The sequence below is a fragment of the Suncus etruscus genome, chromosome 14 (assembly GCF_024139225.1).
Source record: "Suncus etruscus isolate mSunEtr1 chromosome 14, mSunEtr1.pri.cur, whole genome shotgun sequence".
NCBI classification, from domain to species: Eukaryota; Metazoa; Chordata; class Mammalia; order Eulipotyphla; family Soricidae; genus Suncus; species Suncus etruscus.
In genome coordinates, this window is record NC_064861.1 from 14,227,418 (window position 1) to 14,250,520 (window position 23,103).

Below are 23,103 nucleotides of genomic sequence, written 5' to 3' on the forward strand. Positions count from 1 at the left end.
GTTTTTGTTTTTGTGTCACACCCGGCCACACTCAGAAGTTACTCCTGGTTCTATGCTCAGAAATCGCTCCTGGCAGGCTAAGAGGACCATATGGGATGCCGGGATTCAAACCACTGTTATTCTGAATATAAGGTGAATGCCCTACCTCCATGCTATTTCTCCGGCCACTCTAGTTTTAAATTTATATTCAATTTCATAACAAAGTCATTCCTGCCATTAGCTCATGTTAACTCTGATGATTAACTCAGTATGTTAACTTAGTATGTTAACTCAGTATGTTTAAAACATACTGGCAGTCATCATGTTGGAACAGGGCGAGCTCTACAGACTCACTCTTTTCTCTAACAAGATGTGAACTAAGCCATGAAAGATGATAGCTACACCAAAGCTGACCAACTCAGGAAGAGAAGGTGGGCCAAAGCCACTCTTGCTTCCTCTATCACTCAGAATCACCACTCTCCCAGTGGCCTGCCCAGTCACTGACTCTATAATTCCTTCACATTTTTAGGTATGCTGGGTGATGGGCTGATATCACCAGGACTTTTTTTGGAGCGAGTGCAGGCACCCTCTCCCAAATCTCCCTTCTTCCAGGAAAGCCTGGCTGCTGTAACCATGCCCACAAACATAGTCAGCATGTTCAAACAAGGAGGCCTGACAGCTGAGTATATGCCCCTAAAATTCATAGTATCATAGCTTTGAACTTCTGGACAACTTCATTTGTTTGATGCCGTCAACCCTAAAGGAGCATCCCAATTTAACAGACTGGACATCTAACAACAAGAGCTTTCTAAGCTTTATGTCATTGTATTAGTGACTTCACTGGTGATAGAATAATTTTCGCAAATGAGCTCGCTACTGTACATTTTCTTTTTCCTCTTCCCTGTCATACACCTGTAAAGTCACTTTTTTTAACTTTTTTTTTTTACTTTTTACTTTTTGAGTTAATTAGCATAAGTACCTTTAATTACATCAACACATCAAACCTGACCCTCTCAGGTGATTTATGTTAAACTTTAGCTAATAAGTGGCAGGGAAAGCAGCAGAGAGCTAGAGATTGGCTCAGTAAGATCCAAGAAACTGCTCAACACCCCAGCCAAAATACACTTTCTCCTGTGACTATGTCTGGTTTATTGTGTGCCACTCCTTGCTGCCATTTCAGAATTGGCACGAACACAAACGTAGTGAATACTACCACTGAAAGCAAGCTGTAAGTGGTGGCAATCAACCAGGAAACCAGCCAATTAACCTCAGAATTACCTTCATACTCTAACTTCCATTTTACTTTCTTTCCATTTTTTTCAATAACTTTGCTTTCACTTACCTGATTAACTATGTCAACTGTTACATATTTTCTTTAAATAAATAAAATTTATTAAAAACATACTGATGGTTAGTATGTCTAAAATGTACAGGCATTTTTACAAATATTCATCTTCATATGCAAAGGAGAATCCCAATTATACTGCTGCATTTCTTACATGAATAATATTCTTTAGTATATACATAATGCACTAATCCAATTTTCACACTCATGTTTAGGTTCAACTGTCTGTAAAACTACTAGGTTTTGTAACATTTGAAATAAAAATACTGTATTTCCCCTAGTTCTAACAAGATCTCTAACCATAAAACTATTTCACCTATAAAAAGAACCCTAACCCCATATCAAACTACCCTAGCCTAATTTTAAATTGTTTAGCCTAAATGTAAGAATCACCCTATACTTAGCTTTCACTTTCAACACTAAACATTATTAAACCTATACCCTAACCCTTATCATAATGCTAATCCTAATGCATATCCTAGACAAATATTATCCTGGCCTAGGCCTAAATATATCATATACCCTAATATTAACAATCGCCATATACCTAACCTTCATTTTCAACACTGGATATAAGAAAGTCTAATACCTAATACAAAAATGAAACTAATCCTAACTCAAATCCTATACAAATATTATCCTGTCCTTGGTCTAAACCTACCAATGAGCCTACATTTAATAATTGTCCTTCACTTAACTTTCAACTTCAAACATAACTATACTTATGTCCTACCTAACTCTACCTGTTACCCTAATCATAATACTAACTCTAAATCTATACCAAACTTAGACTAGGCCTAATTCAATTAGCCTAACTTTAACAATTACCCTATATTTTATTTTTGTGCTCAATTTTAAACATAATCAAGACTATACCATAAATAACCTAACATGAATCCTAACTCTAACCCTTCTTTACCATAACCATAGCCCAATCTCCATAACAACATATTCTGGCTTAGTTGTATATCTACCAATTAGCTTTCATTTAACAATCTCTTTAAACCTAACATTCATTTTCAACATTGGAAAAACTAAGCCTAATGCCTAATTGGAACATAAGCCATAATTATTACCCTATACCTAGTTTTAACCATTCACTGACTCTATACCAACTACATGCTTGTGCAGGCCTAAATGCACTCCACCACACAAATGGCATTCTTGATCTTCTTGATGGGATAGGCATTAAGTGTTCTGATCATAAACCTTCACCAGTGCTGTGGTGAAGAAAGGAAGAAATTGTAACACTCAACATTTGAATTTCACAGGTAAGCTTACCTGGCTAGCTGCAGATGGACTTGCACAATTCTTCCGGTAACACGCCAACATATGGGCAGTTTGGTTAACTAGGATCTCCCGGATGACCTTCAAGGGCTGGTGCAGAACTGCTTTAAAAGCTATTTTCATAAAACAATAAAAAGGGAACCAAAGATTTAGCTCATAAATTGATTCCTTCCAATAAACTGCTACTATCATCAGCCCACCCAACAATTAATAATAAGGTTAAAATGTTAGAAATCATCTGCTTATGCTCTCATCTGGACTAGGTATAACAAATCTAAGCCATGGCAAACAACCTTTCTGTAATGAAAGTTAGGTAACTGAGCCAGATTTCTTTCTCAGAATTTAAGAAACAGAACTCGACACAGAAAACCAAAATGAATTTATCAATTTCTCATGACCTGAATTTATACAGGCTGACTGCTGCTTCACCTAAATCTTCAAGGGGAATCTCAAAGTGTAGAAGATAGAATGGGTGTAAGAAGCCAAAGAAAAAAAAAAGAAGCCAAAGAAAATTGCACGTTGGGCCCTTCCAATTTATGATCTATAACACAGACAAATGTTCAATATAACACCAAGAACATTGGTCCTTCCCCCTTAACTTCCATGGACTAGAAGTTACATTAAGACACCAAACTGAGAGCCTACATGTCACTTTCTTCAATTTCACTTCCGACCTGTGGGAACCTTGACCCCAGACACTACAGCATGGGCCTTCATGGAGTTTTCATCTCAGTATGGTTAGAAATGCCGATACTTTGCTTTTACATCTTTGGAAGGTATTCACCAAAGGGCTGCACCCACCCCCATTCCTAGTTGAGAAAGAGGGAAAGGGAAAGAGAAAAGAGGGGGAGGGAGAGTGGAGAGAGATGCTGCACCATGGGGAAATGTTGAGTGTTACCTGACTTGGCGAAGAAGTTGATGAGGGCATCTGTCTCACAGCTCTTATAGAGATCTGTCAACTGAGAGCTGCAGTTCAGGCTGAGATTGTGAATTCGAAGTCTCCGCTGGCCACCGATGGTGGTGTAGAGAACAGCACACTGCAGAGTGACAGTCAAGATGTTTAGCTTGAACAGAAACACATTTCGAATGCAGCCACTCCAGGAGCTTGGCCCTACTGACATTTAGTATAGTGGGGACAGCTAAAGCCCTCTATAATTTTCATAGAAAAAAATTTTTTCCAGCCAATTCTTTTAATTTTTGCTAATGACTAAAAGAAGGAAAATAAAAATGGAGGAAAAAATAGTGGCTGGATTTTCCAGGCTTAAAATTGAATTGAAAGTGGTTTGGGAACATGTAATTATAGTGGTTTGCATTTCCACACTGGCTTGTATTTCATATACTTATTACCAGGAAGCCCAGTAAAGAAATAATACCATCACATTCTTAGATTCCTCTTTGAAGCTCCCCTCCCTTAAAAGCATACAACTAGTTTTAGGTTTTCAGGAATGCAAGCAAGTAACCACTTCCTTAAATATCTGTGATTAAAAAAAAATCAGCAATACACAACTTCAGAGTTCTTCCGAACACCAAAGTCCCTCCATTCTTTAAGAGGGAGTTTCGGAAACCCATAACCATGGCATAATACTTTTTTTAGTTCAAAGTTGCCCTGGCTTTAAGACAGCTTTATTTATGACAAACCCAAATCCTATTTATACTTGGGTATAACATAATAATGTGTGTGCGATGTAGGGCAGGATTACATATATGAGTAAAGCCTGAAAGAAGAGAGCACTGCTGGCAACCCACTTGCTGAGCCTTCTGATGCCACCCACTGGTGGGGTTCTCACTTTCTAATTATTGACTGCACAGAATTAGAATTATGACTATGAACCATAAACTGTTATTTATAAGTAAGTATATATGGAATAAATGAAGTGCTCAGATCTAATGGCACTGGCCTTTAGAGAAACGAAAATAAATTTCCTTGTGAGAATGGGAATACAGAAGATAATAATTTAGTCTCACTGCCCTAGTGGAAAGAAATATGCTTTTGTTTTTGTATTTTTGTTTTGGGGCACACCAGGTTATATTCAGGGCTTACTCAAGGTCCTGTGCTCTGAAGGGCTTGAGGGACCATGTGTGGGTTCAAATATGGGTACCAGATTTGGTATGTTCCAGACCAAATCTGGGTCTGGAACATGCAAAGCATGGGGCCCACCCACTGCATCATCTTGACAGCTCAAGGGTTTCACTCACCTGGATTAAAGCTCCACTGTCTTCACCAAGTTTGTCATCATGCTTGAACTCCACAGTTACTGCCTTGTCACAGTCAATGGCAGCCATTTCTACATCAGTGGTGTTGTTCATGAATATTCCCCCAAAAAAGTCAGTGGCTCTGAAACCTATGGAGGAAGACATTGGACATTGACTTTTGGTTTCTTATTCTGCTGTAAATTTTTGTTGGCTTATTACAAACTTAGAAAGGAAAAAATTCTACAACAGAGACTTGGAGAACAGTATAAATGAAAATTACCTGTGCTGGTACGAACTCTCATTATAGCATCAAATCCTATTTTCTTTTCTATATCATTTCTGAGGTCATTCAAGAACTGTTGACTATCCAAATGGATCTAGAAAATAGAGTAGGATCAATATCCACCAGATGGCAGTAGACTACTTCAAATAGCTTTTTGAAACAGTTTTAATTGAAATTTAGTCTTCTCCAGACATCCAGGAAAGAACACTTAAAAGTTTTATTTTTAAATCTTCAGGCTATATTTCATTTATGATCTTTCATCTCATCAAAGCCTTTTCTAGTTTACAATGTAAATATGTAAGTAATCAATTAAAAACAATTTCAGGTTGGAGTGATAGCACAGTGGTAGGACGTTTGCCTTGCATACTGCTGACCCAGGACAGACCAGTGTTCGATCCCCGGGATCTCATATGGTCCCCCAAGCCTTCCAGGAGTTATTTCTGAGCAAAGAGCCTGGAGTAACCCCTGAGCACCACTGGGTATGGCCCCAAGACACCACCAACAAAAATTCATTGGAGAAGGGAGTTAGCTCAATGGTTGGTGTACCTGTTTTTTACATGCAGGCCTCCGGTTTTGAATCCCAGCACTTATTGGAACGTTCTGAAGCCTTATAGGGAATGGCCCTTGAACATTTTGGTATGATCCCAATGAAACCAATTCACAAATTTGCATAAACAATACTAGTACCTACTGGTTAATGAAACAGACATAAGCTTGTATCCTTTACATTATGGGACACTCAATCCTCACAACCCAGATTCATAAGTAGAGGCACCTCAGGTGAGGAAGGGAGACTTATGAGACTAGTAAGTTTGGGGAAGGGAACCAGGTGGGAGAAATCCAAGTTTCTTCTGGCAAGCACGTCTGCCTATAGGAGGAACTTCCCTACCTTTGGAGGTTGGGGTGGGGGGCACTAGAGGTTCAAGAGTACCAGCATGGACATGGCCATCCTCAGCAAGCCCACTTGCCCACAGACCTTGTACTTTAGAGTGCACACTCTTGAGTCTGCTCTTAGTGTACCCCAAAAGAGACCAGAAAACTGGCAACCCTTTGTCTCCCTAGCCCATCCCCAATCCCAGGAATTTAAAGTGTAGTTTAGTCCTTTTCCAAACAGTACCTTCTAAACACTTAGTGGCAAGTAGAAAAATGATATCAAAAGTTTCCCCCACCCACCAACACGGAGGTTCAGTCAATCCTGACCACTGAGGCTGCACAGACTTGAGCAGACTTAAACTCTGTGGTCAAATAAAAGGAAGCAGAAACACCATCCCAGATGGCTTCTCCCATCACCTCTGGGCTATGATATCAGCCAGCTGCCCACCGAGGGTGCAGCACTCTGATGCCATGTTGAAAAGCAGTGGAAGCTAGCCTGGGGAGTACCTACCTGGAAGTTGTTGTATTTGTACAAGGTTCCTCCGGTGAGCTGAGGAACGAGCCCCAAAGAGGCCACATCTGAGTACTGACTGGGAAAGAGGAAGAGTGTCACACAGCAGCCCGTGGCCACGCAGTCCTTGGCCAGGGACTCATACACATTTGTCTGCGGCTGGAAAAGTGTCTGAAGGGAGAGAAACAACAGGGAAAGGAAATGACCTATCTGTGGAATGCTTACAGATATTTTTTCTCAAATAATGATAATCTCTTATTTTCCAGTGAAGTGAACTGGGCTGAAGAAATGGGAGTGTGGAGCTACTTTTCTGGATTCCCTGTCTCTAGGATCCAGACTCTGCAGTTGGTTCCAGCTCTAAAATAAACCTAATCTGGGAATGCAAACAGCTCTGAGGAGGCTGATCTGGCCATACCAGGGCACAGAGTAGATAAGACATCTATCTCTCTGGTGTTGGTTCTCTATGTTGGACATGTCCTGCTCTTTCCCCTTTGATTCCCCTCCACAGCCATGGTAACACTCTGAGAGGGGTTGACGAAAGTGTTTGTGCCTCAGTCTGCACCCTTCACCCTCCACCTTTGTCCATTTCTGTAGTAACACAGACTCTGAACACAGATTTGTCTTGGACAACAAGTGTGAGATCTTGTTTTTTAATTCAGCTGTAGATCAGACATTGGTCTTTCCGGAAATAAGAAATTCCTTTAGAATCTGCAACTCACAACATTCCTCTAATAATCTAATGTCCATGATATTCGCACATACCTCCTCTGTTTCTCTTCCTTTTTCTTACTAAGAAACCCAATTTCCTTTAGTTGGACTCCCTGTTAATCACTGATGACTGCTTTAGGGACAACTGTTCACAGGTTACCTTCTCTTTATCTGTATTGACCAGTTTTTTGTCATCTCTGTTCTTGAGCTTTCCTGGTGCCTCTGCAGTTGGCAAGGAGGAATGAAAGATGAACAGTTTCCCAGGACAATCTGCTGCCTAAAGGGGCGGATTTAAAAAAATCATAGTAAGTGAATGAGATGGGATTATTTTTTTTAAGTTTTAAGCAACTCAGAAAATGAATTCAAATCATTCTGTAACTTCAGAACAAGGCACAGAATACAGCTCATTTAAGCCTCACAATAACCTATGTCATTAGGCACTGATTCTCCAGGCTGGGAAACAGGCTTGGAGAAGGTATGAATTTGCCTAAAGGCTCCAAGTGGTAATGAAAGAACTGATATTTAAATGATGTTTTTAAAAAAATATTAAAATAGGGCTGGAGAGATAGTGCCATGGGTCAAGTGCTTGCCTTGCATGAGGCTGACCCTGGTTTGATCCCTGGCATCCCATGTGATTCTCTATGAAATTGTGGATTGAGTATTCCACAGTCTCCAGCTAGAGATAGGGATTCCCATGCCCCTAATTCAGATAGGACAAGAGACGAGAATCCGGTAGCTATTATGATGCAGGAAATAATCCACACATGATTGGGAAAGAATAACAGGCCAGAAACCCACATCACAAGCTGTTTACCCACAAGCCAGCCGCTTCACTACGTGGAATGGCAAGCCAAGATGGCAGTTTCCCCTCTGAACTTCCCAGGCTGTCTTTATTGGGAAAACAAAGCCAAGTGGGCACTAGGCCAAGTGAAAACCAACACTTGTTGGCTCGTACCAACAATCCCCTGACAATGCCAGGAGTGATCCCTAAGTACAGAGCCAGGTGTAAGCCTTGACCACCCCCCCACAAAATTAAATAATGTTACAGTGTTACAGTGGAAATATTTTATTTTTGCTTTGAGTCACACTGGTAGTGCTCAGGGCTCACTTCTGGAGGTGCTGAAAATGACATGTAGACACCACCACTTTCCTTTTTTAATTTATCTTTTTTATTTATTTATTTATTTTTATTTTTATTTTTTTTTGTGTGGTTTTTGGGTCACACCCAGCAGTGCTCAGGGGTTATTCCTGGCTCCAGGCTCAGAAATTGCTCCTGGCAGGCACGGGGGACCATATGGGGCGCCGGGATTCGAACCGATGACCTCCTTCATGAAAGGCAAACGCCTTACCTCCATGCTATCTCTCCAGCCCCATATCTTTTTTATTATTAATATCTTTATTTAAACACCTTGATTACAAATACTTGGGTTTCAGTCATGTAAAGAACACCTCCCTTCACCAGTGCAACATTCCCATCACCAATGTCCCGAATCTCCCTCCTCCCCATTCCACCCCCACCTGTACTCTAGACAGGCTTTCTATTTCCCTCAATCATTCACTTTGTTATGATAGTTCTCAATGTAGTTATTTCTCTAACTGCACTCATCACTCTGTGGCGAGCTTCATGTCGTGAGCTGGACCTTCCAGCCCTCCTCTCTTTCGTCTCTGAGAATTATTGCAAAAATGTCTTTTATTTTTCTTAAAACCCGAAGATGAGTGAGACTACTCTGACTTATTTCACTCAGCATAATAGATTCCATGTCCATCCATGTATAGGAAAATTTCATAACTTCATTCCTCCTGACTACTGCATAATATTCCATTGTGTAAATGTACCACAGTTTCTTTAGCCATTCATTTGTTGAAAGGCATCTTGGTTGTTTCCAGAGTCTGGTTATTGTAAATAGCGCTGCAATGAATATAGGTGTGAGGAAGAAATTTTTGTATTGTATTTTTGTGTTTTAGGGCATATCCTTAGGAACCACCATTTTTCTATTCCTGCTTTTCTTTAGCAACTAAGGGCCTCCAGAAAAAGAGAAAGAACATTATTTTTCTCCAACATGTTTCTCCAACCCACACCTATGGAGCACATAAAATGACACCTGATGGTCTCACTCTAGGTACCCTGCAAGTATATGTGAAAGGAATATTCTTATGAAATAACAACTTGGGCAAAAATAAAATGAGTGCACATTAAGATCATATAAAGATAATTCACACAACCTTCTCACACATATACATGCTGTAAGATATTATATATATATATATTATTGGTTTTTGGGTCACACCCAGCAGCGCTCAGGGGTTCATATGGGATGCTGGGATTCGAACTACCATCCTTATGCATGAAAGGCAAATGCCTTACCTCCATGCTATCTCTCCAGCCCTGTAAGATATATTTTTAAGCTGAACCACAGAAGGCCCTTTTTTCCAAACTTTTTGCCAAGTTCTTACTATAAATTCTACTTCTTCAAGGCCTTATGGTGGAAGTAATAATTCCAAAAAATGTTCTTTGGCCAAGTTAAAAGTCCATGTCAGAAACGCACATCTAATAGCGTGAGGGCTGTGAGACTTTAAAAGGGATTGATTTTTCTGAAGAGATGCTAGGAGTCCAGGTGCTCAGGACAGATACTTTTACAACAGACAAGAAAGAGTGCAATGAAGCCTTCAGTTCCACAGCTTTCTGAGAACATACGCATGAGGAATTTCCAAACAATTCCCTTTTGTCTAAGTGACAAATGAGCATGTACTGTTTGGGAGTTTAGGTCTACCTTGCTTTGCTTCAACAAGTTTATTATAACTGATTATTATAGACTTTACTTGGCCATAATCTAATAGCAAGTGAAGTTGTAATTAGAAGAAGAGGGGTAAGTTAAAGCCAAAATATCTTCACTTGCACACACACACACAGTCAGAAACACTGCATCTCTATTTTCTCTATATTCTCCACCCTCCTAATCTCTGGCCTCCTAAATTACTCAGCTGGACAGTACAAAATTGGGCTTTCCAGCATTACTCTTTATGTTCTCCTTGGCATTCTCTCAGGAATCCAGGCAATAACCATTATGCCTGGCATTACAGTCTCCTCTCTTCTATCATGCAATAAGCAACTTAGAAGCAGCTGCATCAGAATTGATGTTGCTGTCCAGAAATATAGGTGTTTAGGTTGTATAGATAGCTCAATGGGCTGCATCAAATGCAGGATTCTCGCGTTTGATCCTTAACACTCACGGTCTCCAACAACGTCAGGAGTATCCCCTGAGCACTGAGGCAGGAGTATCCTCTGAGCAATGCTGGGGGGGGTCCCAAAGACCAAAACAAAACCATATGACTTCAATAAAGTTTTGTTAACTGAAGAAATGAGTAAAAAATGATGTAGTTTCTTCAAGAATTAGTTGCTACCTTGAAATTTCTCAAGGTATCTCAAAGCCTAATAAAGACTACAAGCAACGATTTTATACCCTTGTATTTAATTATGTTCATAAATTTAAAATGTTTCAGCCACACAGAACCAGAAAAAATAGAGACATGATATGAGGTTAGATCGACTTAGACAATTATTTGCACACACTTACATACATTTACACACACAAACACACACACAAATGCTTATATCTGACTTGCAAGTGTTGTTTTTCTCTTTCTTGTTCCAATCTAATAAAGTTGCTATAAGGCATAAAGCATGAGTTGCATGTATTATATGCTGTACTGAATTTTATGCTTTTATACAATTAATTATTATCAGCCAGGATTTTCCTGAGAGAAGCAGAGGAAACTCCTTGGTTAAACTTCTCTTAGAAGGCTATGAACATCAACATTCAAACAAACTGTACTATATAGAAAAATTGAGGGTCCAGAGAGATAAAACAGCAGGGAGGGCATTTGCCTTGAAGGCAGCCAACCTTGGTTCACTTCCCAGGATCCTATATAGTCCCCCACGCTTGCAAGGAGCAATTTCTGAGCAGAGAGCCAGGGCTAATCCCTGAGTGTCACCAGGTGTGGCCTCAGAAAAGAAAAAAGGAAAAGAAAAGAAAAGAAAATTTGAGCAAATACTTGGTATCAGACAAATTTACTAAACTGATATATTTTTAAAAGTTTAAAAAGGACTATCACAAGCATAGAAATGAAAACAGTAATCAATAATTCCCCAAGGAACAAAAGTACAGGGCATGATAGCTTCACTAGTAAATTCTACAAGACTTTCAAAGAAAATCAAATCCTCTACTCACCATCTTCCAAAATATTAAAATTGGATACATTTAGAAAATATACAAAAAATAAGAGAAACTGAAATAATATAATAATGTCTTTCCTTGATGTTCCATAAAGAAACTTCCCTCATAGTTGATTTTTCTTACTGTGTAATTAAAACTTAGGCCAAGACATTAAATAATAAGAAAGCATTCTTTTTTTTTTTTTTTGTTTTTGGGTCACACCCGACGGTGCTCAGGGGTTACTCCTGGCTGTCTGCTCAGAAATAGCTCCTGGCAGGCACGGGGGACCATATGGGACACCGGGATTCGAACCAACCACCTTTGTCCTGGATCGGCTGCTTGCAAGGCAAACACCGCTGCGCTATCTCTCCGGGCCCAAGAAAGCATTCTTAATATGAAAGAAAGTAATACATAAAAGTCAGTTTCAAGAATCAGCTACCAGAGCCAAAGTGGTTTGATTCTTAATGATCACTAGAGTAAGTGCTTTCCAATGGTGTCAACTTCTTCAGATTACTGTTTTATTACTCTGAAAATGACCAGAGTTACTTGGCTTAGCCTCAAGAAAACATGCCAACCTCATGTTTGCTTTTGGTTTGAGCAAAGCCCCTTGCAAACAATTATACATGCTGTGGATGGTCAAGGTCTTTCCCCTGGTGATCTGAAAATCCCAAGGAGGGATACAGTGGCAAATATATTTTTCTCTTCCTTGTTGCTGGTTCAGATAGTGCTAAAATAATTTTTTTAAAGAGATCAAAAAGAGTTCAAAAAGGAGAAGCTAATTTAGAAATCTTGTTAAAAAATCAGTGGTTAGGGGCTGGAGTGATAGCACAGCGGTAGGGCATTTGCCTTGCACACCCTGACCCAGGACGGACCTGGGTTTGATCTCTGGCATCTCATATGGTTCCTGAAACCAGGAGTGATTTCTGAGTGCATAGCCAAGAGTAACCCCTGAGCATCACTGGGTGTGACCCAAAAACCAAAAACAAACAAACAAAAAAATCAGTGGCTTAGATGTTGTAAAAGCATTGGAATTTAAGCCTTAGGTGCAACTCAGGGCTGGGAACACTAGCTTTTGAAATCTGTGGGGAAATTTGGGAAATCTCTAATAGGCTTTGGGAATAGGCATGGGAAGCTTTCAGCATTTTTCGTGAAGGTTGTCTTTCTCTCCCTCCCTCCTTCCCTCAGTCCCTCAGTTTCCTTCCTTCCTTCCTTCCCTCCTTCCTTCCTTCCTTCCTTCCTTCCTTCCTTCCTTCCTTCCTTCCTTCCTTCCTTCCTTCCTTCCTTCCTTCCTTCCTTCCTTCCTTCCTTCCTTCTTCCTTCCTGTTTCCTCCCTCTCTCCTTCCATCTTTCTCTCCTCTTTCCCTCCTACCATCCATTCCTCAGTTCATTTCTTTCCTCATTCCATCCCTCCCCCTTCTCCAGTCTCTCCCTTTTGTTCCTACCCTTATTCCCTCCCTCCCTCCTTCTCATCTCCAATGCTCTTTCCTCTTCCTTCTGTTTTTGTTTTTGTTTATGTTTTGGTTTTGGTTTTTGGGTCATACCTGGCAGCGCTCAAGGGCTACTCCTGGCTCTATGCTCAGAAATCGTTCCTGGCAGGCTCGGAGGACCATATGGGATGCCGGGATTCAAACCACCGACCTTTTGCATGCAAGGCAAACGCCTTACCTCCATACTATCTCTCCGGCCCCTCTGTTTTGTTTTTTGGGCCACACCTGGCAGTGCTTAGCACTTACTTGTGGCTCTATGCTCTTGCACAAAGCAGGAGCCTTATCTATTGTATTATCTCTTCAGTCTGGAAAACTATTTTTTTCACAAATGAAAGCTCCTCTGTGTGAGAGTTTAGATATCTTTGTTTTGTTTGTTCATTTGTTTATCTAATGCCAGGTATCAAACTCAGAACCCAGATCCCACATATAAGGCCAGCACTATAGCCCTGAGCTAGCACATCCCCATGTGAATGTTGAAATGGTATTTACGAGTAGTTTAAACAGTTTGTTTCTCACCTTTAGTGCTTCCATACCAGCCTGGATAACAGGCGCAAAGACAGTTTCATTTTCATTCGAGTCTGCAAATATTTCTGGAATCTGGTCCAATAAACTGTACGGAACAAATGAACAAAAAGGGTTTAAGTGTTTTGCACAGTTTGTAATAAGTGTCAAGACATAAATCATTAATATTCCAAGAATAAACACAAAAGATGTTTAGCTAAATATCTATTGGTAAATTTACAGGGAATAGTATCCTGGCATAATCTCATACCAGAATGTATGATTTGGTTGGTTAGAACATTTACAAGAGCACTCTTTCTGTGTATAGACTAAATAGAATCCAGATTCTAGTTATGATACTCCTTCTAAATTCTTGGAAAAGCGGCTAATTCTTTAGTTATTATCATCATCACTGACTACTATTCCTCTTCAGAGAGAAAGACTCTCCCTTGATTTAGCTCTCTTCCTGCCAACAGGAGAAACTGACAAGATAGGATGTGGTATAAAACAAAATTATTCTTTTTAGAGACTGGCCATGTTAAGAAGAGTCAAAATTAACGTAAGGAAACACTTACTTAATCCATATTTGAAAAGCCTGTGCTAATGACCAAATGAAATGATAAGTGAATGAAAATCAGGACAATTCTGAACCAATGCCTGATTTGTATCTACATTGTAGGACATTTGGTATTTACTTATGAATCACAGCCTGAGACTCTTGATAGTTGACAAGGAAACCGTCCAACAAAGGCACAAAGACTTCTCCAACATCAGTTACCACCATCATCTGGGGCTGTGCTAAATTACTCTTCACATTAAAGAAATGGAGAACTTTGTTATATGTGATAAAACCAACACGGACTGCTGAATTCTCCTCTTGCTCCTCCCTATAAGAGAAAAAAAAGAGGTAATTTCATAAATATATGATGAGAAGAATACATCTACCTCACATTACATGAGCATATCTTCTATAAAATATACAGCAGATATGGCTGAAGTTTGGGTCTTAATTTCTACTTCCAGGTGGAAACAATATGGAGTCACAGTGCTTAGGAATTACCAAACTAAGGGAGAAAGAAATTCCTAGGTTAAAAAAAAATCAAATTAATACTATAAAAACATCTTCTCACATTACTTTAATATATTTATTTTTAATCCACAGCACTTTGTCTCCCCCCCCCCCCTCCGAATAAAAAAAGTTAGGCTTTTTACATTCTTTAGAAAAATGTGCTCTCAGAATTTACCAAAAGCCAGATGACTTTGCTGGGATTGCTGGAGCAAGAGAAAGGCAATCTTAGATCACTCATAGAACAGCTATTTTTGTTTTGTTTTGTTTTGGTTTTGGGCCACACCCGGTGACGCTCAGGGGTTACTCCTGGCTATATGCTCAGAAATTGCTCCTGGCTTGGGGAATCATATGGGACGCTGGGGAATTGAACTGCGATCCATCCTAAGTTAGCGTGTGCAAGGCAGACACCCTACTGCTTGCGCCACTGCTCTGGCCTCAGATCTGCCAATTTTTTACTTTGTTTTGTTTTGGGGCCATATCCTGGGGTGCTCAGGAATCACTCTTAACATGCTCAGGGAACCATATTTGATGGCAGAGATAGAACCTAGATTGGCTACATTCAAGACAATCACCCTACCCACTGTACTATCACTTTGGCCCCCAGAACAGCTTTCTTTTTTTCTCAAGAAGAAACTTGTTCTTCCTATATAATTTTTTCATACATTTCTAGGAAATCTGAGTAGAAAATAGGCTAGATTTCAAGAGCCACATAATGGTGTAGTTTAGACTCTTTCAGTTTCTTCTTTATTTCCTTTGATAACTGTATATTTGTTCTTCAATGAGCTCTTGATAGATAGGGGTCATTTAAATTAATCCTCCTAGCCCAAAACTTTACATCAATACTTGGCAATTTTAGAAACAAGAATCTTTTTCTTTTCTTTTCTTTTCTTTTTTTTTTTTTTGGGGGGGGGGGGTCACACCCAGCAGCGCTCAGGGATTACTCCTGGCTCCATGCTCAGAAATAGCTCCTGGCAGGCTCGGGGACCATATGGGATGATGGGATTCGAACCAATGACTTCTGCATGAAAGGCAAATGCCTTACCTCCATGCTATCTCTCCAGCCCCACCTTTTCCAAATTCTTAAAAATTATTCTCATTGGATTCTTAGTCTATCAGGCTTTTAAAATGAACATTTCACAGATACTTGGCTCTAGTTCACTGCTCCCCAGAAGATCACTAGAATAGGAGGAAGTAAAGATTTACTATAGGTGATTCCTGGATGGTCAAACCCCATTTGGAATGGTTAGACACCAGGTGTTAAGCTAATTATTCTAATCTTTTCAACTCTAGCTCAGTGATGGCACCATACGCAACTCAGCCTGGTTGAAGTCCCAACCCCTCAGGAATGAGTAGACACTAGAATATGTACTTGGGAGCCAGAGCACCAACACAACACAGAGACACAGCTCCCATTTCCAAATAAGCCTTCTAAGACATAAGGTGAAAAATGTCCAGAAAATCATGAAGGGTATTTGTTGGTTTAGCATTTGCTTGGGAGTTAAGAAAAAAACATATAAAAGAAAAACTGCAGAGTAAACTCTGGGTTGCTGTTTCCCATTGGATTTGGACTTTTTTTTTTTTTTCGGTGAAGGGAAAGAAAATATCCTGGATTCTTAAAATTTACTAAATATAAATGCACATTTTCAAGTAACATCTAACCAGAATATCTTACATGATAGATAGCAAAATATTAGTTAGGTCTCGATGGGGACATTTAAAATGTTTGCATGGGGGGCGGGGATGTCATGCCGAGCTGTGCTCAGGGCTTACTCCTGGCTCTGTGCTCAAGTATCATTCCTAGGTGTTCTTGTGAAACCACACAGGATTCCAGGGACCAAACCTGGATTGGCTGTTGGCAAGACAAGTGTCTTACCCACTGTACTATCTCTCCAGTCTCTAAACTCATTTGTGAAACAAATAACTACCTTAAATTCTCTTTTTTTATAAGGCAGTATGACTGCCTTGTTAATTTTGTATCAGAAGAGAACTACCGGTAATTCCTAAGCTCTCCTTCATATACTTAAATATGAGATATCATACAGAACATGTGTTTGTTCTGCTTTTCAGTGAACCCCATTCTCAGTTCTTACATCTTTATGTTAATGAAATAAATCTAATAGAGCAACAGAGCAGATATTAGTAATTAGATGAACATGCAAGACAGAAGAATAAAAATGAATTATTGGGCAACTTATAAATATTGGTGGGATTTGGGGTACAAAAGCAGTGAAGACCAAATGTATGTTCCTAGTTTCTATATACCACTTTGTTCCCCCACGAATCATCAGGTGCAGTTCTTGTGACCCCAAGCAGCACTGGGTATGGTTTGGAGCTGTCCATCACTGTTTTAGAATGGCCTGAGAAACTCCAGCACCACAGCTTTGAGCATTAATACAAGTCTCAGGCTAATGCATTAAACTGTACTGAAAAGGCACTGCTTAGGAACCTCCACCCTCCCCCCCGCAAGACAAAAAACTACCATCTGGCATATTATCTGCTTAAATTCCAAAAAGTAAATCAAATTGGTGACAATCTCACAATAAAGTTATAAACAGCCCATTCATAATGAATTTGGTTAGAGGGAAAATAACCAGGATTTGTTTGAAAAAGAAAATAGGGGAAAAGTAATTTTGGCTTAAATAAAAACTTTCCAGAAATAAATTTGCAAAGGGTCAGGGAACAATGAACATTATCCTTTTAATATTTCCTCCTATCGGTTGCCAAATCACAATGTGCTCCAACAGGACATGAAAGTTATCCCAGTGCTCAAAGAAAGGCTATGGTTGCATCTAGTCTAGTTCATTAGTGGGTCGTAGATGTCACATCACCCCTGCATTGAACAGGAATAAGGGGCTGGTGAAATGTCTATGGAAATGGCATAGCTTAATTTAAACCAGTTTGAGCAATGAGAAGGAGCATTTCCAGAATTCAGAGTGGTTTTCTTTCATTTGAATTAAAAACTCAGAATTAAAATAGCCCCCTGGGAGAGTTCTGGCCAATGATGTCACTGTCAGCAGAAATCCCTTTCTTCAAGTCTGCACAAGAATGAGGTCACAAAAATGATGGGCACAAACAGGGGGCAAATGCCATATTCCTTTTGAATGCCCCCTCTTCCACTGGCCCCAGACTCATCCTTCATTTTTCTGTTTGAAATCACCTCAAAGTTTTCTAAACATCCTCAGGGATTTTTTTTTTCCCACTCCAAACTATTCTTGAGAATGTTATGACTTCAGCTTCAGGGAGACAAACAAAACCACTTCTGGGAGGTCCACAGTTGGTTCTCTGAGTGTTACAGGCACCAAAGTACTATCCACAAATGGACTGGACACTGAAGAGTGGACTCCAAAGTATGGAGGCCCAAGACAGTATACACACAAAGCAGCCCTTTCCAGAACAGGTTGCTATGCCAGATGTGGAGTGGAAAACTCGAGTTCTCATTGCCTTTCCTAGCATCTTAGGTGCATCATTCCTGGGAGAAACAAATCTATATACACTGCTCCCAAGTCTCCTGGCAGATAAAGGCTCTAGCCTAAAGAACTAGAACAGCCACACTTGCAACTTCCCTTCTGTCACTGCCCTGCAATGACAAGCACAGGAGGGACCTTGAATACCCAGCATCACAGGACTTGGGAGCAAAGGGATTAGGCAAAAGATTTGGCTCCTGATCTCAGCCACAAGAACCACAACTCTGTTTTCTGACTCCACTTCATATTCCCTAGTATGCCCACTGACTACTAGCCACTACTGAAATACCAAGACTTCTGTAATGCAAACAAGAAGACATTTAAATGTTTCTCCTGCCACCAGGCTAGGATTCTCCTCATATCATTCATCATGAATGCTGTTTACTAGAAAATTACTAACTACTTTTAAATCACTTAATTTCTTTGGCTTTGTACAAAAGATCAAGTGCCCTTCTAAGGATTCCAAAGAACGATGCTACTTAATTTTAAAGAGTTGTTCAATGTCCTCCTCAGCCAAAGAAACCAGTAGTAGAGACTGGAGTGACAGCACAGTGGGAAGGGCATTTGCCTTGCATGAGGCCCACCCAGGTTCAATCCTTGGCATCCCATATAGTTCCCTGAGTCTGAGAGGAGTAATTTCTGAATAAAAAGCCACGACTAACCCCTAAACTCCACCAGGTGTGGTCCCAAAACAAAACAAACAAAAAATAACCAGTGGGTCACTCAGCACTTGCATCCTGGCCCATAAATGAGGTCAGTAATGGCACTTCAGTTCTGAAGAGGGTGGCAGCTCCCTTACTTTGGAAGTCTTTCCAGTACTGTCTTCAGTTCCTCACATATGAGCTTTACGAGGCCGTTCTTGATGTTGCTATAGGAGACATCAATCATGAAGATGAAGGCTGGTGGGTTGGGAGGCTTGTTCTTCTGCAGGAAAGCAAATCACACACGGAGATACAATTATGAAGCAAATACACCCCAGTGTCCCACCAAACCACTTAGAAATATTAGAAGTGGTTTGTTTCATATAAGAGTCTGTGGAATGAAGTCTTTGTGAGATGAGAGAAGAGCTGGGTTTTTTTCCTAGGGTGTGATCGGGGTGCCACAGCTGGATTAAATGGTAGTATAACACTATCTAGTAGAGCAGGGTCCCTTTGGCACAAATTCAGAGACCAGCTCTGTCCAGGGGGAAAGTAGCCTTGCAGGAGTGTCTCCATCTCTGACTGAGGAAGCTGACAAATAAATTAGATAATAGCATTTGTACTTGACAAAATAACTTATGTCACTGCTGGTACTATTTTCATTTCTCTTCTTTTATAAGCTTTTTTAGTTTAATAGACCAAAGCACTAACACAGAGTTGCACACTTGTACGAATTTTCCTGTGTTAATAAATACTTTTCTATGGATTACATAGTTATGACATATCAGACCTTTTCTGTATCTGTTTAAAACAATCACTATAATACAAAGCAGATACTCTGTAAATATTTCATAGTTTTTGATCCCTCTACTGGCTAATGTTCAAACACCCACAGAAAGAAGTGTTTCTCCTACTGGGTCTTAAAATACATTTATAAAAGAGAGCCTCCAAGTGAACAACTTCTGTGACACACATGAAAGAATAAAGAGTAAAGAGTAATATAATTTTTATCTTTATGATAATAAAAAGGTTCTCAAATCATTTACTTAAATGTCCAGAGATAGAAAATGAGGCAAAACCTCCAACTTATTCTAATTCAGTCTATATACAAGGTAGCATTCTGGCATCACAATAAAAAATTGCAACAAGAAAAACCTATTTAAAATAAAGACAAAAAGTCAAAGAAGAGGACAGACACATAATGATGCCCCACTCATATGTAGGATAAAAAGAAACTTAGTAGGGGAATAAGAAAGGCCAAAAGGCAACAGGAAGTGAGAACTGGTCTTCAGCAGGAATAAGGATAGGTGGGACTGGACTGTGGTGAAGAGAAAGTGGGCATTGGTGGTGGATGCAGTGCTGCAATGATATGTTGGAACCCTTCCTCCAACACTTCTGCAACAGATAGTGCCTAACCTAAAATTTAAAATAATAATAATAATAATCTGGACTTGATATCTCACTGTCTCTAGGAAACTGATGATTTCCCTTACCTTCCACAATGGATCACCATAAAATTAATCATTGTTTTTTGTTTTGTGTTCTTCTGTTTTGGGGTCACACCTGGTGGTAGTCAGAGCTTACTTTTTGCTCTATACTCAGGGATCACTCCTGATGGATTTGGGGGGATTATATGAGGGGCTGAAGATTGAACCTGGGTCAGCTACATGCAGAGAAAGTGCCCTGATTTCTATAGTATACTATCTCTTGGGTCCCAAATTTTATGTTCTTAAGCATTGCTAAGAGTGAAGTTCAGGAGCATTATCAAAATGTTGTACAATTATCGCCCCCTCCACTCCACAACTCTTTTAATCTGGCACAAGTGAAACTGCTTTCATTAACAATAACTTACCATTCTTCCCTCTCTCTAGTCCCTGGGAACCAACCACCACACTTCTACATTGTCTCTGTCACTGTGAACTTGGTTACTCTAGGGTAATTTCTAAGAGTAAAATGAGATAATATTCACTTTTATGTGCCTTGCTTGCTTATTTTGGTACAATATCCTTAATATTTATCCATGAGGCAACCTGTCTTTCCTTTTTTAAATGGCTGAATAATATCTAATTGTATGGACATATGTACTCAACTTTATTAAATGAAAATAAAATATTTTCATATTTAGCAGATCACTCATTTGCTAGTAGCCTCTTGGATGACTCCTACCTTGCTATTGTAAGTAAGGCTGCAACAAATCTGAATATTACTTTGAAACTCTCTTTACAATGATCTTTGGCATGGAATCAGCAGTAAAATTGTTGAAACATATGATAACTGAACTTTGGATTTCTCAAGGAATTTCTATAATACTTTCATTTTCTTTTTCTGGCCTAACCCACTCCACTGCATTGGTTTTTAATACCTCCCTAAGCCTAATCTCTTACCTTTCAGAACATTGACTACTGATAGATCAAACTATCCAAGGTGTAATAGAGATCACAATAATACTGCCTCCAAACACAGGAAATTTGCTGTGACTCCAGAGCTTAGCAAATGGCTCAAAACATGGCATGATATTAGAGGTTGTCTAAGTAAAAAGATACATATGTATGGAGGGAAACAACTCCCTCCTTGTCTTTAATTGTCCTCATGATTTAGTGAGTTGGCATTACTCATTCCATAGCCTTAGTATTCATTTGAGCAGATATATATCCTTTGAGAGAACAAAGATAGGCTGTTAGAACATTGTCAAACTATAGCTCCAAAGTGTTTCCCAGCTTTATTTCTTATTATTTCCCCAAACAGTCTTTCAACTAATTTGAGTGTTTGCCATTTTTTTCTTTTAGATAACCACTCACTAGTGTTTGCCATTTTCAAAACATTTCCTATTCAGAAGTCACAGTCTATAGGCATTGGCCAATAATTTGGCCAGTAAAGTGTTTAGTTTGGCATGTTGTTGTTTTTTTAATCTGAATTCAAATGTGCTTTGGAGAAAAGGGGAATCAACCCTCCAATTATCTTTGTCCCACAACACTCCTCTACAAAATTTGACTACTCTGAACAATGTGGACTGGGTTGCAAATTCCTTTGTGAAACTCTTCTACTCATATTTTGCTCAGGGCTTACTCCTGGCTCTGCACTCAGAAATCACTCTTGGTGGTGCTCACGGGACTAAATGGGATAATGGGAATAGAACCAAATCAGCTGCATGCAAGACAAGTTTCCTACATGCTGAAGTATATAGCTGTAGCCTCTCCTAAGACTTTTCTTCTTTCTTCAGTCCTACAGGTCTGTCCTCAGGGCTCATGATTCAACAAGATCTCCACTTACTCTCTTTTATGAATCCTTCTATGATCCTTTACATTTTAAGTCATTAATGGCACTTACACATGGTAACCACACAAGGCAGGTATTTTGATATAAGGTTTCTTGTTCTATTTATTTCAATGTCCCTTACAGCACAGTTAAAGACTCTTGGGCATACTAAGTATGCAATAAATACCAAAGTAAAAAAAATAATAATGGAGAAGCATCATCTTTAGAAAACAAAAGAGCCAGCAGAGATGAGATTTTACATTTCTGGCTGGCACAATTTTGTGCAATATGTTTCTTAAACATTGAAGTAAAAAATTCTGATGTGCAATAGAGCTAAGATCTTTCATTACATATCATTTCAGTTCCATGGCGATTTTAGAAATATTGCCTATATCGCCAGAGCATACTTATTAATGGGGACTGAGGGTTCTGTGAGCATGGAGACAGGGGTTAGCCTGGGCCTGTTGTAATTTTTTGGCCTTAGTTTGGAACCTAAGACCTCAAAGGTTCAATTTCCCCATATTAAGGTAGTAACTTTTCAGACAATTAATATTCCAACTAGTAAATGCCAATAAATGTGAATTCTAATACTTAATAACAGCATTATGAGACACCCCTTTTGTCATCTAAATTCTTCAGGCAAATAATTAAGCTTAATTTACATTTTAATTTTCATTAATTTTTAAGTTATTTACAGCCTCTTATTAAGAATTCAGAAGAGTAATTGGGGCCGGAGAGATAGCATTGAGGTAAGGCATTTGCCTTTCATGCAGAAGGACAGTGGTTCAAATCCTGGTATCCCATATGGTCCCCTGTGCCTGCAGGGGCGATTTCTGAGCATGGAGCCAAGAGTAACCCCTGAGCGCTGCTGGGTGTGACACCCCCCTCCCAAAAAAAAAGAACTTAGAAGAGAAATAAGAGCAATCTCCAAAAAACAAAAACCTCTTCAAAATATACAATTTCACTTGGTTTCTTGCCTGATGGGTAAGATTTCCCATCAATTAGATATCTGGAACATTTCCAGATAACAGAGTTTAAAGATACCAAAACTTTTGTTCCCAGAAATAGTCTTGACTCTCTGCCTAAGTTTCCACTAAAAAGAGCATAAAAATAAAGATAATGCAGCCTTTAGGCACAGAAGTGGAAACTTGGAGCCTGGTTAGATTTATGGTACAGTTGCAAAGATCAGTGAGTAAATTTTCCATTACTAGTTATAATGGTTTATTACATTTAATTAGAACTTCAAATATTTATGTTCTACCCGATCCTCCCCTTCCTCCAGTCAATAGTAGTAAA

General features: G+C 39.5%; 1 protein-coding gene across 1 annotated transcript in view; it reads right to left on the minus strand.

Moving 5' to 3' along the window:
* Positions 1-23,103, minus strand: part of SEC24D (SEC24 homolog D, COPII coat complex component) — an 85,838-nt gene that overhangs the window by 7,621 nt on the left and 55,114 nt on the right. The window contains exons 10-18 of the mRNA XM_049786848.1: positions 18,714-18,838; positions 14,077-14,268; positions 13,397-13,490; positions 7,340-7,456; positions 6,472-6,642; positions 5,085-5,181; positions 4,808-4,953; positions 3,510-3,648; positions 2,606-2,724 (exon numbers count right to left, since the gene is read on the minus strand). Coding sequence (XP_049642805.1) covers positions 2,606-2,724; positions 3,510-3,648; positions 4,808-4,953; positions 5,085-5,181; positions 6,472-6,642; positions 7,340-7,456; positions 13,397-13,490; positions 14,077-14,268; positions 18,714-18,838 — 1,200 coding nt within the window. The remainder of the gene's footprint in view (positions 1-2,605; positions 2,725-3,509; positions 3,649-4,807; positions 4,954-5,084; positions 5,182-6,471; positions 6,643-7,339; positions 7,457-13,396; positions 13,491-14,076; positions 14,269-18,713; positions 18,839-23,103) is intronic.